The 17,042-nt window shown below is 43.7% G+C and overlaps 1 protein-coding gene across 1 annotated transcript in view; it reads left to right on the top strand.

Moving 5' to 3' along the window:
* The first annotated feature begins 782 nt into the window (after positions 1-782).
* ptch1 (patched 1) overlaps positions 783-17,042 on the top strand; it is a 49,832-nt gene continuing 33,572 nt past the window's right edge. The window contains exons 1-2 of the mRNA XM_084945527.1: positions 783-1,371; positions 2,871-3,063. Of these exons, the coding sequence (XP_084801653.1) occupies positions 1,201-1,371; positions 2,871-3,063 (364 nt within the window). The 5' untranslated portion in view covers positions 783-1,200. The remainder of the gene's footprint in view (positions 1,372-2,870; positions 3,064-17,042) is intronic.

Here is a 17,042-nt window from a genome sequence, read left to right as displayed (position 1 = left end):
GAAATCCTAAAATCCGCTTGCTTACTGTGCAGCAAGATGTAAATGCACAAATAGTTCTTATGTATATCTGCATCTATATGAAATGTTATTTTCTTTAGCTAAATAACCATAATACTGTGATATTACCCTGTCGGATCACTAGACTAAAGGGGAGATAATTAGGCATTTGTATGCGTAATTGCGCATAAACACATCGCAGTTCTCTATATGTAATATTTTCCCAGTTAGACGTTTTATCAAAGGGTTTTTGTTTTGCTTTGTAGAGAGCTGTGGTCCTGAGGCTGTGGCGTATTTTGATATGTACAAAACACTAATGAGCTGTTTTTTTGGCGGTGTTTGACTCTAAAGATCGCAACAACAGTATAGCCTACAAGCCGCCCCCCTCTCATTGAACCAGTTAGAGGATCATCTGAGGGGAAAAAAATAGTTAAAGTTCTGACATGCCAAAAAGCCCCCTCCGATGCACAAACGGGTACCTTGTCTTTGACTTCGGGTCCTCTCAGGGAAACGCTTCATTATTGTAACGGAGCTCTACGTGAAAACCTGAATGCACCAAATGGGTTCGACTCTCGGCGAGCCTCCCCTGAAGTTGGAGATGCTCACATGAGGTCTGCCTGCCTGGGTGGTCTCTCTACTTTAGTGAGCTGTTGCTAAGCAGCTAATAATAGTCGTGTTTGCTGAGTAATTTCTGCCCTTCTGGAACCAATCAGATGCAAGAAACTCCTGCAATCTGACAGCCCCAGAGGCGGGATCTCGAGTATTTTTTTTCCTCTTCTCACCCCTCCTCTTTCTCTGCCTCCAAATGGAGAGAGGTCTTTTTCTTCATTTCTATTGAATCTCAGAGTTGGCCGTGACGCGCGGCCCAGGGGAAGACCACATAGATGTCACCAGAATGCTACGACTATCGAGGTTTCATACCCGACAACTTGTGTATGGAAATCACTTCGCGAAGCTCGCTTTTTGAGAGAAACGTACTTTTTTAAGAGACACGGTGAATGCGGTGAAAGCGGTGGAGACCTCCGGATCACGAAATGTTGGGATGGAAGGCGCAGACTTTGACTCGCCGTCTCCAACAGGAGTATGAAGCCCTACTTCACGGGTGTGAGATCTCCGAGAGTGAAACTCTGTTCTCTTGGGATATCGCTACACGCTTTCGGGGAAATACTATAAAGTGGGAAACCATATCGCTGTCCCCGCAACATGGCCTCGGCTGGTAATGCGCCCTCCGAGCAGGAAAACAGAGACCCCGGTCGGCCGAGGATAACGCGGAGGAACAGGGGGGACTATACCCGCAACACACCGCTGGATTTGGAGTATTTGCAGCGGCCGAGTTACTGCGATGCGGGCTTTGCTCTGGAGCAGATTTCAGAGGTGCTTATTTCTCATCTTGAACGGGAAAAGGCTTTGTGATGCTGCTTTCATTGTATTCGTCGAAAAAAAAAAAATGTGGCCAAACTGTCCAGTCGCTGCTAGGTAACGGGACGGGCTGGGCACGGGGTACACAGCGGTAAGGCAAGGTTGCAGAAAAGCGCAAAGTAGTTGTGTTTGATTTCACGCGACTCTTCCGATGCAACCGGCTTATGATGAAAGATGTGCTGCAAGTTCTAAGTGTCCGTTTCCCCAGTACAAACACGCGATTGTTTCCAGTGCATCCCCAACCTAGAGCGGTCCCGCACCAGGCAAAAAACATGCAGCTTTTACTCTCTCAGGCAACGCTGCCATTGACCGTTTCATAACATCCAGCCTTTCTTTTACGCGGAGCACCCAAAGCTTTAAAGAGTTTCGGTGACACTGTCTAAACTTGGGTGACTCGTGTAAAGAGGAGGAAAGTAAAGAATCCATGTGGCTGCCCTCTTCCGTTCACAAATATTGTGATTCCTCCCCGTGATAGCTCCTTCACTTCCCCGTGCAGGCCGGAACACACGAGCGGCCAGACGGGGAGAGCGCGTGTGAGTGCGTGGTGGTGGTATTTGTGGTTTTACCACATGCGCCGATTCAGGGTATTTAATATCACCGGGCGATGTGTGCGTGCAGGTTACTTCAGTAGCAATTACACTACACCTCAAAATGTAACAGTTTTTGTCAAGTGGGGAGCATGTGGTCTACAGTGCATTCAGTATTTTATTTTATTCTGTCTTTTAAGACTTATAGTCTGCTACTAACAGCAGTATTGTGCTTCCAATGGCCATTTTACATAAAGAGTAGAACAAAGACACAAGGGAGCCTGCTTAGTCTAGTTGTGGTTTGACAGTTATGTCCTGTTTACCTGTGTCTACTCTGGAGGTCCAGATGTACTTATTTTGGACTATTTAAAAAAAAAAAAAAATATATATATATATATATATATATATATATATATATATATATATATATATATATATATATATATTATATGTATTATATGTATTCACAACTGGTTATTGTGGCTGTGAAATGACAGGGAATGGTGGTACCTTCCCAGTGCATGTATTATGCTAAGGATTCTGATCTGACAGGACCTGTAGCTCGCACTCTGGGGAGTCCTCAGCAATGCCCAGGATCCCCAGCAGATTTGTGGTTTTTCAGTGAATAAAGGTTAGCAGAGGGATTTAGTGGATGTGTTGGAAGATCCCAGCTCTCTGACTTTAGATCCCCGGTTGTAGGTAAATGTGCAGTCTTACTGAAAAGAGAGCAGGTGGGATTATTTGATCAAAGAGAGGCTTGTACTTTAAAACTGTAAAGGTTCTTTTAAGTGGACACATTTATTGTAGCTTATTTGCATGGATACCATAAAATCTTTTGTCTTTAACCCTACAGCCTCACCTGAGCAGGTAAGTGTGGTGTTTTGTCTGTTAACTGACAGTAACTCTGGGACTCTTGTCTTATCATAGGGGAAGGCAACTGGGAGGAAAGCACCTCTGTGGCTGAGAGCGAAGTTCCAGAGACTTTTATTTAGGCTGGGCTGTTACATTCAAAAGAACTGCGGAAAGTTTTTGGTTGTTGGCCTCATGATTTTTGGAGCTTTTGCTGTGGGCTTACGGGCAGCTAATTTGGAAACGGATGTGGAGAAACTCTGGGTGGAAGGTAAGACGCTCTTGATTATTTTGTTTTTTGACAAGCTGTGCAATTCATGATGTTTTTAAGTGTGACCTGCTGGGACTTTTCTTTATTTCAGTGCTTTTGAAACTGTCTGACTTCATATTGCATGTTTCCAAGAATTTGACACAGTTTAGTTTGGAGGAAGAAGGTTTGTTGGTGTTACTTAATGAAGTAGGTAAGGGGATTGTTTATTGTATAGGTGCTGGCAAGCACCCAAGCAAAACTTGAAAATACTTGCCTATTCCCAACACACTTAGCTTCTAAAACCGTTCTAGATGCACACATAAGATGTGCAAGGGCTGAGTGTAACTATGCTCATAAAAAGTTGTAATTAAGTTCATAAGGGGCTTTCGGGGTAGAGGAAATTTTTGTGAAAGCCGCCATTTTGTGAGATGTGTGTGAGTGTGTGTGTGCGTGTGTGTGTGTGTGTGTGTGTCTGCCTGCCTGCCCCCAGCAGTTGACTGTGTGTGGTCCCGTTTTGGACAGCTCTCAACTTTCCAAAAAGATTTGTCTCTGGCTGCAGGGAAAAAGCGGAGTGAGGGCAGGAACCCGTGTTTGCGGGGTGGATGGAACATTTGTTAGTTTTCCTTGTTTTTGAAATTCCTAAACAACTTATGAAGAGTGAAAATATATAAGGAAGAAAGAAACTGTGCATATGGGTGGTGCTTGTGGGGGGGTTTAAGGGGAAGGGGCTGAGCTTTTCCTTTCCTTTGATCCACATTCCTGCGCTTATGGGTAGAGTTGGCTGTAGGAGTCATGAATGGAGGAGCAGACTTGTTGAGAAATTGAAGTGGAGTACTGTTTGGTTATAAAAATGAATGCATTTTTTTTAGCGTGTGCTTGTGTGGTTGCCTTTTTAACTTTTTTAAACCACTTTGTCTCAGGTTTAAAAAAAAAAAGTTAACAAGATCAAGCACTAAAGCAAACTGATTCCTGTACAGATCAAACACCACACCTCCTGCCCGGGGTTGGCTGTTCTCCCCTTGCGTGCAGCTGCAGGGGTCTGACAGACAGCGTGTTCTTCTAATCTGCGGCGCAGGCGCAGTTGGCAACAGTTTAGGCAGAGGGGAGCCTCTTTGGGATAGGAATCCTGATTATACTCAGAGGATCGCACTGTTTTCACACCCTTTCACATGTCTGACCACGGTCGTGTATACTAAAGTGACCGGCACCTTTTGGAACTGAATATTATTGCACACTTCACAGTGCATCCTTTACTCTTACACGCAAGTGCTGAAATGAATTAGTAATATAGTCATAACTTCTTGTAGTTTATGAATAAATCAAACATTTGCAGGGACCTGTCGCCGTTTTGTTGCCTGTTTGATTTAATTTTAAACGCTGTGTGGGATTTTAACAAAAATTACTAAAAAATACTAAGAGCATCACTTTGGCCTGTTGTAACATATGAGCTTAACTCTTCCATCTCATACTGCTGCCCTTCTCAAAGAACGGGGTTTAGAAACATTTTGGCAAACTTTTTATTTAAAGCATATTTAAAAGGACAGCAATGAAGCCTTTTGGCTTCAAGATACATTGCAAGTGCAAACTGTAGACTTACTTCAGCTTCTTCAGAGTACTGAGGTTAAAATTACTAAAAGCTATAGCTTCAGAGTTATTGATTCAGTAGGTAAACGGTCTTCTTGTAGCTTCTCAAATGTGAGAATTTTTAGATTTTCTCAGTTTCCCATTATTATTTGCACCTTTTTGTCTTTGCAAGGTCTGGTAACTTGTGATTTATCAGCATTTTCAGATGTTTCAGCTGATTCTGTTGCAAGTTTAGCGCTGCTGGTGTTGCATCAAATTCAGGATACTCAAACCCAGAGTGACTGTACACTTTTGTTTTGTTCCACCAATAAATTTTGGTGTTGACAGAACTGAACCTGACCTTGACTGACACACAAGTAGTGTAGTGACCTCTGGTAGACATCTACAAAATGGTCTCATACTGGCTCACACCAAGATGCGAAACCCTGCTCGTACACAGGCTCTGACTACAAGACAGGGCTGCTGTGGTTTTCTACATCCCGATAAGTGAGGGGTTCCAGATGCTGGTAGGGAGAGATCTGTTTGTTTAGATTAGACTGCACAGCTGAGGGATAGATTAGTTCTGCCTGGACCGTGGGACGCTGTGCTGGGCCGTGCTGGGGGACTGGCCCATCGTCCGAGAGGAAAAAGAGGAGAGGACAGAGTCCCTGTTTATGTTTCATTTGGTTGGAACTGCCCCTCCGCAGGCGACCCATGGACGACCCCACGTGGAAGCTGTGTGGCCTGTGGATGCATGCGTGCATACAATACAGCCCAGCTCCCATCAGATCTCTCAGCTCCTCCAGTGTTGACCGGAGCAACATTCACGTTTGCGATCTCGTGTCGTGTCGGTCGTCACCTGCTTTCTGATAGCTGCAGAGCAGCTGAGGTCTCCGGCAGACCGCCGTTAAGTCTCTACTGCAGTTAGCTTGTAGGTCACGTGCCACAGCTTTTGCAGGGATTGTCTTTTCTCACACAGTGCTCACTCAGCACTGTTTATAAATACTCTGACACAGGAAGTTCTGTTTATTAGACAAAGTGACAGAGACCAATTGGGAGCGAGATGCATGCCTGCACGAAGACGCAGTGGTGTCAGACCTCTGAGGATGCATGGAAGTTTGTTCTTTACTTAACAATCGGGGCAAGATAGTAAGATTTCCAGTCTTGTTTTTCCCACTTAGAAAACATCAAAGTGACCGTGGTTTCTATTTAGGGCAGATTGTATCCACACTACAGACAAGCTCTGTGTTTATATCCACTCACAGGAAATGATTAGTTCAAACAGGAAGCTGTAGTATTGTGGTGTACTGTCTCCCCACACACAATTGTGGTCTGAAGCTCTCTGTGTGCTTTCCTCAGTGTTGGAAAACATGCTCACTGGCTTGCGACCTCAGATGCATCCTCAGCTTAAACCTGAAGATCATCTAGATGATCTTGCAGTGATTAACAATAAGCCACATTCATGGAGAAGAGACATGGACGAGCGAGGGATGAGAGTCCTTTAGGTTTCCTCCTGGCTGCAAATGGAAAATGGAGCCATCCCTTGGTATTCTAGGTTATGGCAAAAACAGGGCAAATTGTAAAGAAAATAGGAGCACTGCCTGCCACTAATTAAAAAAGTATCACATAAACATTGGCCTTCCTGTAGGACAGCCCCTCTCTCTTTTGCTCTGTTTCTTTGCAGAGAGAACGGCTGGAGATTATGGAGCTGTGCTGATTGGGAAGAGGAGACGCAGGGAGGGGATGGTTTGGAAATTGGGGCTTTTGAAGCTTGAGCTCTGGGCAAGGGTTGAAGTTGAAGCCAGGGGTGAAGCAGACGATGTGGAGCTGTGGGGTAATCGTGGCTGGAGTTTTATTTAGTCTATAGATTCAGCCTAGACTGAAGCGAGGATGAAGCGGGCATTAAGTGGCTGCATTTTGTTCTCATCACACCTCAGGATCCAGAATTGTGAATCTGTGGACCAAAGAGGTTTGATGAAGGATAAGTGAAGAGCAGTAACTGGAGGAGAAGACGGAGGCTTCGTGTTAACACTGGCGACTGCTACGTAAACGGCATGTTTTTGCAGTATCGACCGATGTCAGAGTTTATTTTAACTTAGCTCTGCTCCAATCTTAAAACCACTGACATGTTGACATGGCTACACATCAGTGTTGACCTAGAAATATATTACATCCAGTCAGACACTTTGCTCCGTAATGATTGGTTAAGGAAAATTGAATCTCTTTCCCCTATGGAAACTTATTACCAAGAAGGAAAAAGAGTGTAATTGCATGACAGTTGTGTCTGATATCAAATGTATGGCAATTATATGAATGATTCAAGTTTAAAAAGAGCTTGTGGTCTCCAGATTTATGGCTGGGACTGGGGCACAGGGCAGTGGATTGTAGTCTCAAGGCTGCAGACTGAGGGGAGGGCCTCGGTCCCGGAGCGCTTTCTTGGGGGGCATAAGTGCAGAGGCCGGGGGCCACGGGGGTAGACCCCTGAGACCCTGAGGTCATCTTGTAGAGGCCCCACTATTTAAAACCTTACCTGATACTCACCCTGTGGCCTGGGTGCAGAGTGAAGACTCACAGCAGAAGTGGGAGGGGGGGTGGAGGAACTGCAGCAAAGGTCGCAGCTGTCACCGGTCACTGTTTGTATATGTTCACGTGCGGGCATGTCGCATGTGTATGCCTACTGTATAATAGAGCGCCTCAGTGCCAGCTGTTTTGTTTCGAGTTTGCATTCATTGTGTGATGATTCAGTTTTGTGAGTTTCTGATCAAACGTTTAAAATCTCTTCTCCAGCAGAGGGCAGTGAATCTATTTTTTATTTAATCTCTGAATTACTGTATAATAATTTTATGTCAAATAAATATCCAAGTGCAACAACAGCGCACATCATCATTCCAGCTTCAACGACAGAATACACTTGAAGGAGCGACATGTCACAGAGGGAGTAATTTCAAAGTCATACTGCAGAAATTTCACAATTTAATTTCCTTTTAAATTGAAAGTGGAGCGCCTCTAGCCTGTCCCTGAAATCAGTATGGTAACAGTTACAGTGGTGTCAGGCTATGTTTGTGTGGAGCCTGATTTAAGGTTTCAAAATCCAGTCTGATAGGATCAAATGTTGTTGTTGTTATTTTGTTTTTTTTCTAAAGCCATTCCTTGCCCGTTCCTCCGTGTCTGTTTTGTATCTAGTATGATTAAGAACTGAGTCAACAGAGCTGGTGGTTGTTTTGTTGTTTTGCTGGTAATGGCAGTGGAAAAGGGTGCAGTATAATGTTAAGTGCATGCAGAAGAAGCCTTGACATCCTTTTTTGTGGAGGAGGAGGAGTGCCCTGAATGTGGTGTCTCCACTGAGAGGATTGTGGTTTGCATGGCTGAATTATTCAGCTTTTGATGTGTATACAAGCCTAGATACATGCATGGGTGCATGTGCACACACACATGTACGCAGAAAGAGGCTTTGGAGTTTTGGTTCTGTGAATGAGTGGGTGGTTGAGCAGGGTTGGCATGCCAGTCTATTTTGGTAGTATCTTTTTTTTCCCTTTATCTTTCTTTTTCTCTCTTTCCCTTTCACTCTTTCTCTCACACTACACCTCCTGCAGCTTTCTTTCAGCAGAAGCAGCAGCAAGCGATCAAACATACAAACGCCCCCCCACACGCAATATTTCTCCCTAGTTAGCGCGGCATACACGACATAGAGTCATCTATTCTTCTCTCCTCATCAGTTTCGCTCCCTGACATCAAATGTATACAGTAATACTCAAACGTGAGCGCACCTACACATGCGCGCTTGTTCCAAACTGCACTCCGCTGAGTTTGTGTTTATCAGTTCACTACAAACATGATTAAACCCCTCTATAAGGAATAACATTCCAGTGTGTTGTGTTAAACTTTACGAGTTGATGAAAAGTGCAGGCTGGCTGGTGAGGGATTTAGTGTGGGGAAACATTGCGCCTCTGGTACTGTACACAGACTCGCTGCGCTGTTTTCTCAAGCTAGCGTTTGAAAACAGCTTTGTGTATATTAGGCCTACCTGGCAAAAGTGAATGTGAAATACCATTTAAAAATTTGCTCGTCAAGCGTTCCCTGCATGTGTGCGGGCGTGTGTGTGTGTGTGTGTGTGTGCTCCCAAGGCAAGCATGCTCCCATTCACAAACAACATCCTGAGATACCTCCAAGCACTCTGTTTACATTTTGCATTCTTTCAGGCGCTCTTATTCAAAAACCAGAGCCCTGCGAATGACCGACCACAGGAGACTGTGGAGAGAATTACCCTCCCCCTCTACCTCCCTCTCTCTCTCTCTCTCGCTCTCTTCTGTTCTTCTCTTTTCCTCTCTGCCAGAAAGGTCTCTCTCTTTACCCGAGCCTCCTTTCCCCCCCTCCTGCCCCCCACCCTCCCACCACCACCACCACCACCACCACTCCCCCGTCCCTGGCTGGAGAGAGAGTGGCCTCAGAATGCCAGATGTATTACAGAGTGAGCCACGGCAATGTAAACACTCAGCCCTGCCATGAGAGCAGGGTGGTCTGGCCTCCCTCCTTCCCTTCCCTTCCCTTCCCTTCCCTCCCCTCCCCTCGCCTCCTCTCCCTCCCTCTTCCCCTTTCCTCTGTTCCCTCCCTCACAGCGATGACTGCCAGAAGGGTGGAGAAACACCCTTCTGTACAAAACAGCAGAGGGAGAGTGTGTGTGTGTGTGTGTCTGTGTGTGTGTGTTGGAGAGGAGACTGAGTGAGGGAAGAAGCAAGAGTATAGTAGCAGTAGTGTGTTTGTGTTTTGGCTGCAGTGCCTACCGTACACTAGGAAAGAGAGATTGGGGTGTGGATTGATGCTTCTCAGACTGCAGAGCAGAGAAATTTTCTCGCTAACATTTCCAACTGTGTGTGTGTGTGTGTGTGTATGTGTGTATTTTTTTATTATTATTTTTTTTTTAGCCCCTCTGGCACACCACAGTTACATACGTAGCTGTATATTTCATTGCAATTCCTGCAGCACATCGTCATAGAATCTGGCAACCACGGCAGTTACACAAGTACCACACATGCACATGCAAGACATAAAGATACAAAGATAACATTTCCTCTGTCAGATGATTGAAAAGTTAGGAGCTCCAGATTGAATCAGCATGCAACTGAGTGAAATCGTCTCTTGCACTGTAACCTATCTGCATGAAGAGCACTGGGTGTTATAAAGACCATGTTTACACTTAAACATTTTCTACTTCATTGTTCCCTGGCATGTGCACTACTCCAGTGTTTTTGGACCTGTGCATTTGTCCATTTTATTATTTGCTCACCCACCTTAGGTTGCAGAGGGTCTAGGGCCTACTGGAGCTGACACAGAGCAATAAGTATTCCTTATAGTACATTGGATGGGTTTCAAGTCCATCACAGGAGCCCAGAAATGGGAAGCTTTTGTATACTTCTAATGCTCTTTAAGTTTGGACACCACTGTGCTGTCTTTCAGTCTGAACTCTTCCTGTCATACTGGGTTTTATCAGTCACTATGTGTCATTCTCTATTTTGTCACTCACCCCCATTGCATGACCCTCTTCCAAAAGAAGACAAAAAAAATCAGGAAATCTGTCTTGACTGTCAGCAGTTAATTCAGCAAGAAGAACAAATTGCAGGCGTTTTCTAGTATAGTCTGTGTCTATACTAGCGCTGATTTCTAGCTAGCTACACATTCACTGTGTGTGCAAATGATCATTTAATATGTATTTCTAGGCTTTTTACAATGGATTGAGATTGTTTTTGGTTTAAAAACAACACTTACAGTGACAAAGGTAGCTGAATGCACGGGTTCGATATTTAGGTTAGATGCACATTAAAGTATCGAGTTGAGTCAGTTTCATATATCTTCCATCTTCTTGTTTCAAAATAACTATTTCATACACATTTACAGTTGTTTTATAGTTGATGTATTTACTGTGTGAATTATTAATACATACATTGTAAATGTATATGTTCATTCAAAAATGTATGAATTTCACCAAATAACATGTTTCACCACAGACCCTAATACTGTGATCCATGTAAACCATAAACACTTTGCCTCAAAATAAAGGGACCAGTGCTCTCACTATAATCCGCCCTTCTGTAAAAGTTTGGCTCTGTTTGTTGGGCAGACCTATACATAACAGAATGGAGTATAAACAACCACCATTTGCTGGACTTATAAACTAGATGATAATTGCCATTAACAAAAAAAGAGAAATGTTTCATTCTTCATAGATAGTTGTAGTGCATTTCACTCTTACCTTTGTCAGGCACAAAGTGATGGATACATCCCAGAAAGCTGCACGAGCAAGCAAGACACAGACGGTCCATGAGATGCCCTGAACGCAAAAATGAGATCACCCCTTATCCAAATAACCTCAACATCCTGTCTGTTTTAAACTCGGTGGGTGCACTGCTGGGAATCTGAGCAAGTCAGATTCCCAGCAGTGCACTAAGTTTGCCCATGTTTAAAACAGACTGGGCGACTGGTTGTTGTGATGAGTGCAGAACAGATGCAAGTTCAGAGGTTCCTTGATTTATTAGTAAGATGGAATAACAGTTGAATTATGAGGGTGGTAGCCGTGAATCTCAAAAAACAACTACAGATCCTGTTGGTTTTTCTTTGTCTTACTTTCATACTGTTTCTGTGTCCTTTATTGCACACTCAAGAATGTGTGGTTTTCTTTTTGGGATACCTGAAATCATTGACCATCTTTACAGGAAATGACAAAGAGATAGCTAGTTGAGATTGGTTGTTGAGGCTCATGTCACGGTCTGTTATGGTTTGGTTGTGGGCCAATCACAAGGCTGTAAATGCAGCAAGAGGACGAGTCTCACCTGGCTTATATTTGACAGGCACTGCAGAAGAATACAGAATGTGATCTTTTTTTTCCCTGTCCTGGAGTCTTTTTTTTTTTTCTTCATTATCACACACCTGAGAATGCAGAAAATCTGCTGCAGTTTAATTGGACATTATCTGGTCTTTACCTGCCAGCTTCCTGGTACAAAGTACGTGTGCTTTCAGATTTTACAGATGTGTGAAACCACACAATTATCACCGGCATTCACCGCTAGTGAGTGAGCGTAACGTGTGGTGCATCTTTCGCATTGCATTCAAGCAGGTCCCTCTATAAAACCAAACAGAATATTTACAGTTTTATGAAGCAGACAACTGTAGAAAATAACTCAGTTTGATTCTCTAAAAATTGTACAGAATTCATGGGTAAAATCGGCTAGACTTTATCAGAGTAAGAGGTGTACTATCGCTGAAGAGTTTATAAAGCTTTCACGTCACTTTAGTGATGGTGGCTTCAGATCTGTCATGTCTGTTTGGCTGCATTATGACATCACTTTTAATTGAACTACAACCACTGCATGCACACATGCTACAAAAACAGACTTTCTGTCAATGTTTTCTTCCCCAACTACTCTTTACACAGCTCTCTGAATCCATTGGCACTGAATAGGATTTTTTTTTTTTTCGTGGGGGGTGGGAGAGGCGAGAGAGGGACCTGAATGAAGGCAGCAACGTGGAAGAATCTGCCCATTGAGGAGTGTGTGAATGTACACCTCGGGCCCAGGGGAAGCTGCATTGGGAGCCAGCCGACTGCTAAATACACCCATTTTAGGGGCTGCAGAGGCCGGACAGGTGATTAGCATAATCAGGGGAGAGGGGAGCTATACATATGGTAATGCAGTAGTTGGGGGGTGAGGTTTGGTGGTATGGGTGGGGATTCTGGGGGCAGTGGTTGGCAGCTGGGGTGTGTCGGGGGTCGGAGTGTTTCGAGGGTGCGCTGCTGCATGAGGAGACCCTCGGCTACAGCTGCCAGTCCGAGGACTTCCAGTCTCCGTTCTGTCACTCTCATGTTTTTTTCCTAATTTTTTTATTTCACAGTTTTCCGCTCTTGACCACGATTGTTTTACACTCCCCTCTCTGTGTGGCAGCCCCCTCTTCTTATAAGCTGACAGGAGGGAGGGAAAGAGAGTGCAAGGGAGGGAGAGCAGTACAAGTGAGGGGAACTCACCACGGGTCAGATAGGGTCTCGGCTCCCAGTAAGGCCTTTCACCACATATTTGTGGCTGTGTGCACACCTGCATTGCAGAGTGAACATTGGAAACTGCTGTTAATGCTCTGTGGATTACTGTGCGTGCTGCTGCAGTGAGCGCTCCTTCTCCTGCTCGCAAAGTTGTTCTGAGCCTTTTGCATCTCTTTACACACTGGCATCTCCTTTGCCAGTTCCTGTCTCTCTTTTTCCTCTCATCAAACCCTGTCCTCATATTCTGTGTGCTCCTGGATTAAAGCCTGGACTTCTTTCTTGCTTGTTCCTGTGGCGGGCTGATCATAATCTTGTGCCCGCCTGCAGTTCAACAATTCTCTAACACTTTTTGACAATGCTTTGACAAAAATCTATGCCACTTTTTTTTTCACCTCGCTGCAGCTAAATATTTTAGATCGGTGTATAAAGTGATAAACAAATGCATTCTAGCATAGATCTGTTGATGTTTATCTACTTTTATTGAGAGGGTCTGTCACATTGCAGTGATGATATCCTACAGAAAATGAGAGCAGCAGAAAATCTAAGAAAAAAGATCAACTCAGAGCCGTGGCAGCAGATGGATAAGAGAAAGCAGACAAATGGTGGAGGACAGAAACAGGTGGGGTCCTCATAGTGATCAAAGCAGGTGATTGACAGTAGCAGCTGAATGGGAGACAAACAGGAAGTAGGAGAGGTCACTGGACAGACCTACTGTGGGAAACTACCTGAGCAGTTTGACCAGGAGCAGATACCAAGCAAGTTCAAATAAATGACCAAGATAGCCAAGTAACAGATGCATTTTTATTATATTAGTATATCCTCTCTTTCCAAACCTCATGAGAAAGTTTGAAATCAGCCATAGTCTAAATAAAACTATGTCTTAAACATAACTGAACTACCAATGAGAAAAAGTTGACCTTGTGTCCAAAGGCATGGAGTTAAAGATGAAATATTCTTATCATTTTAAAAAAAGACAAATGTTTTTATTGTCTCTTGTGCAATTTTATGTTGGAAGACAAAAAGAAAGGAAGAGTTATATAATTTTTCTCTATACTCCTCAAACTTTGCCTCAGGATTTAGGACTCCTATAGCCCAAGGCTGCCTCTAAGCACCTGCCTGAAAGTTTAAAGGAGTGTTGCTAGAAAACTGCAAAGATTTTGTAGGTCGCTGTTTTTTTTTTGCAGTTTGTAATGTAATAAGAAATGGCAGTATACAGAACCGGTGGAGATCAAGTAACAAACTTTGACAAGAGTACTGCAAATAGGATTGCTAAAACGGAAAATGAAAACCATCGTCTGACTCCTAAACCTACAGGAGGATTTGGCAAACTGCTCTGCTGCCTACATTACTTTAGTGTCAGAAGTTCTGGATGTTGTTATGGACTGAAAATTTTCTTATCACTGACTGACCATCTCCACGAAGAAGTCTTCACCCCTGACTAAGTGGTCAGACCAAGAAAGACTCTTGGTAGGAAGAAAACCACCATTTAAGAATTCTGCAGAAGTGTTCCTCTTCCTCAGATCCAAGTATTAATACAATAATGTTTCAAGTTCGCAATCCTGTTGACTTCACTTCTTGGTTTTCACTCTGGCTTATATCATCCACTGTGAGACCTGCTATGAATAGGTGTGTGCCTGTGCTCAGTGCGTTGAATTAATTCACTTAGGACAAAAGTTAGGATAAGGTCCTCAGTATGTAGGTAAATGGGATATTTATGTTATAGTTATTTAATAATTGAACAGAAAATACCAAAATGTCTTTATAGGAGATTATGGGTTGATTCATTAGAAAGAAAACGGTTAATAATATCGATCTTTTAATACCAGCCTATGGAAAACTTGAAAGCACAACTTGAAAAACCACAGTAAGAACCTTTCATACCTTTGCAAATATTCATTAAGTACCAGTATTGCTAAACTCCAGAGAAACCCAAAATATCAAGCTCTTGTATGAAAGCATCATTTTTCTGTCTCATGCAACAGGTGTCACTTCCCAAGTTTAAAAGATCTTTTCAGTGTAAATCAACTTAAATTTGATTTTCTTTACACAACTTTTAAAGCAGCTTTTAAAGTACATGCCGTTGCAGTTTCATGGGGTGGTCGTCTCTTTATCCCTTTGATAATACTGGAGGTTCAGATTTTGGGAGGTCGCTGTAGACTTGGTAGCAGTGAGATGACCTGGTTTTGGGGGGCTTCCTCTTCACCATAGGGGGTGCCTGCTGGGATGGAGGGCTAATCCAGCTAATCCGTTCTCTGCAAACAGACACACACACCCACACACACACTCACACACAGAGATGTGTTCAGCTGCATGCAAATACATATAATACATTATGTCACAAATCTTTAAGTAGTGGAGCAGGTCAGGTGTTTCAGACTATTTATTATCAGATGTGTAAATATGTTCAGGTGTACACTGAACATAATTGGGATTGGAATTATACCAGCATCACTCACAGTTACAGGAGTGGTTGCTGCCGGTGGTGCGTGTTCTCCTCGAAAGTTATGGGCTGCTTCCGTTGTCAGACATAAGAGATGTGCTGGGGTGGGGACAAGCTGTTGTGTGTTGCATGGAAAGGAGAGAAAGCTGGCGAAAGGATATGGGGGGTGATTTGGCTTTGACAGAGGGGCCGGGCTGATTGCCATCATGATCTGGCCAATCACAGTGTAGAGCTGAATAGAGCAAAGAGAGAGAGAAAATGAGAATGAGGAGGGGGCGTTCAGATCTGAAAGGAGGAAGGGGGTGATGTCAGTTCCTTAGAAACCTACTTTCTCTCCTTTGGTGCCCGCCACCCCCCACCATTCCTCTACTTTGAGAATAGGGGGACCAGGGGTTAATGTTATGCAACATGCTGAATACCCACACCGAGGGCTCCACTACAGTGACAAGCATAGGCCTCTTCTCTTCTCTTCTCTTCTCTTCTCTTCTCTTCTCTTCTCTTCTCTTCTCTTCTCTTCTCTTCTTCTAAGGTTTTTGGTTTCGTTTGTCAATCATTAATAACTAATAACTCGTACACTACAAACCCATGTAGTCAACAGTGCGCACTAACTCAGTAAAAATAAATACAGACATGATTAGCTAAATAACTAACTAGTCATATGCTGCTGATTACTTTGATTAGCAGTTTGATCTATTACAAGTAAGAAAATAATAAAATATTTCTGTCACAAGTTTCTGGAGCCTAAGTTCATGAACACAGGTGAAAAAACTGGACTTTTGAAAACCAGAAAGCAGCTTGCTGATTCCAGTTCTGTCAGAACACATATAAGTTTTGTGATTTATTGGAATGAAAGCATTTTGGCTCAAAACCAGTTGATGGATAGTACAATTTGACTTCACCAGACTCTCTTAATTATCTATTTTGGATGTGTACTTTTCATGTCACTCTAAAACATTACACATGATTTTTGTTTTCGTAAGAGACCGAGGCCGGTAAGGGGAGGGATTGAAAATTATTTCCACTTTGTTTTGGTCTCAGCAGCTGAGCCTGGAGCAGGACACCTTCAAGATATCAACACATGCTGGGGTCAACCAGTTTTCTTAGGAGAAGGAATATGGGAATATGTGTCATTGAAGAAACACAGCTGTGTGTTCACGCACACTCGTGTGCACATGCATGCACGTATGCCGAGTGTGTGCGCACACACATACATGTTTTCTTGGTCCAGCTGGGGTGTTAATTTCACCCCAAGGCTGTGTGAGTGTTGACCCCAAAACTTTGTAACCTCGTGAAGTGTGGAATTCTCGAAGCCTGAGGCTGTAATGTGCTGTTTCCTGTAGCGGGAGAGTACATTCCTTTGACTTGTCCCATTCCTCACTGCTTGCTGTAAACTCAGGATCTTTGGGTGGCAGTCCACGACTTGGAAAGAGTTCAAAACAGACAGTGGGTTCTTTCTAAACTTGATCCTCCCATCCCCCCGTGCCATCTCCACACGTGTGGAAGGGTATTGACTGATGGATGCACCTTTTTCCATATACCCGTGTTTCCGTTGTCCCCTCCTGGCAGTGCACTTAAACCAAGCCTCAGGCTAGCATTGCCTTTGAGCGTTGTCAGTGTCAGCTGTCAGTGTGCGTCAGATCTTAATCAGTTCCATGCGCTTTCCTTTGAAGGGAGGGCTGGTGTAACGGACCTCTGTAGCTGGCCTAGCAGTGGAAAGCATGTCGCTCCAGTTAGCCTAGGCCTGCTATTAATGATGAGCATTATAAACATGCATTCAGACAGGTTCAGATAGGAATGCTGTTTGAGTCCAGAAAAAAAGAAATCAAATGTGTTTTCCTAATGCCCCAAGACATGGCCCTTCTCTCCCTTTTCCCTTGGTCTGACTGGGTGGTCCAGCCCAGCAGAACAGGCATGCTTATGTTCAACTTTAATGCCATTACAGTAGACAAAAAAATATTCAATCCATGCCCACTG

This window comes from Perissodus microlepis, chromosome 12, assembly GCF_051167445.1.
Source record: "Perissodus microlepis isolate ML-2025 ecotype Zambia chromosome 12, ASM5116744v1, whole genome shotgun sequence".
Lineage (NCBI taxonomy): Eukaryota > Metazoa > Chordata > Actinopteri > Cichliformes > Cichlidae > Perissodus > Perissodus microlepis.
This window is presented reverse-complemented; position numbering and strand designations above follow the sequence as displayed.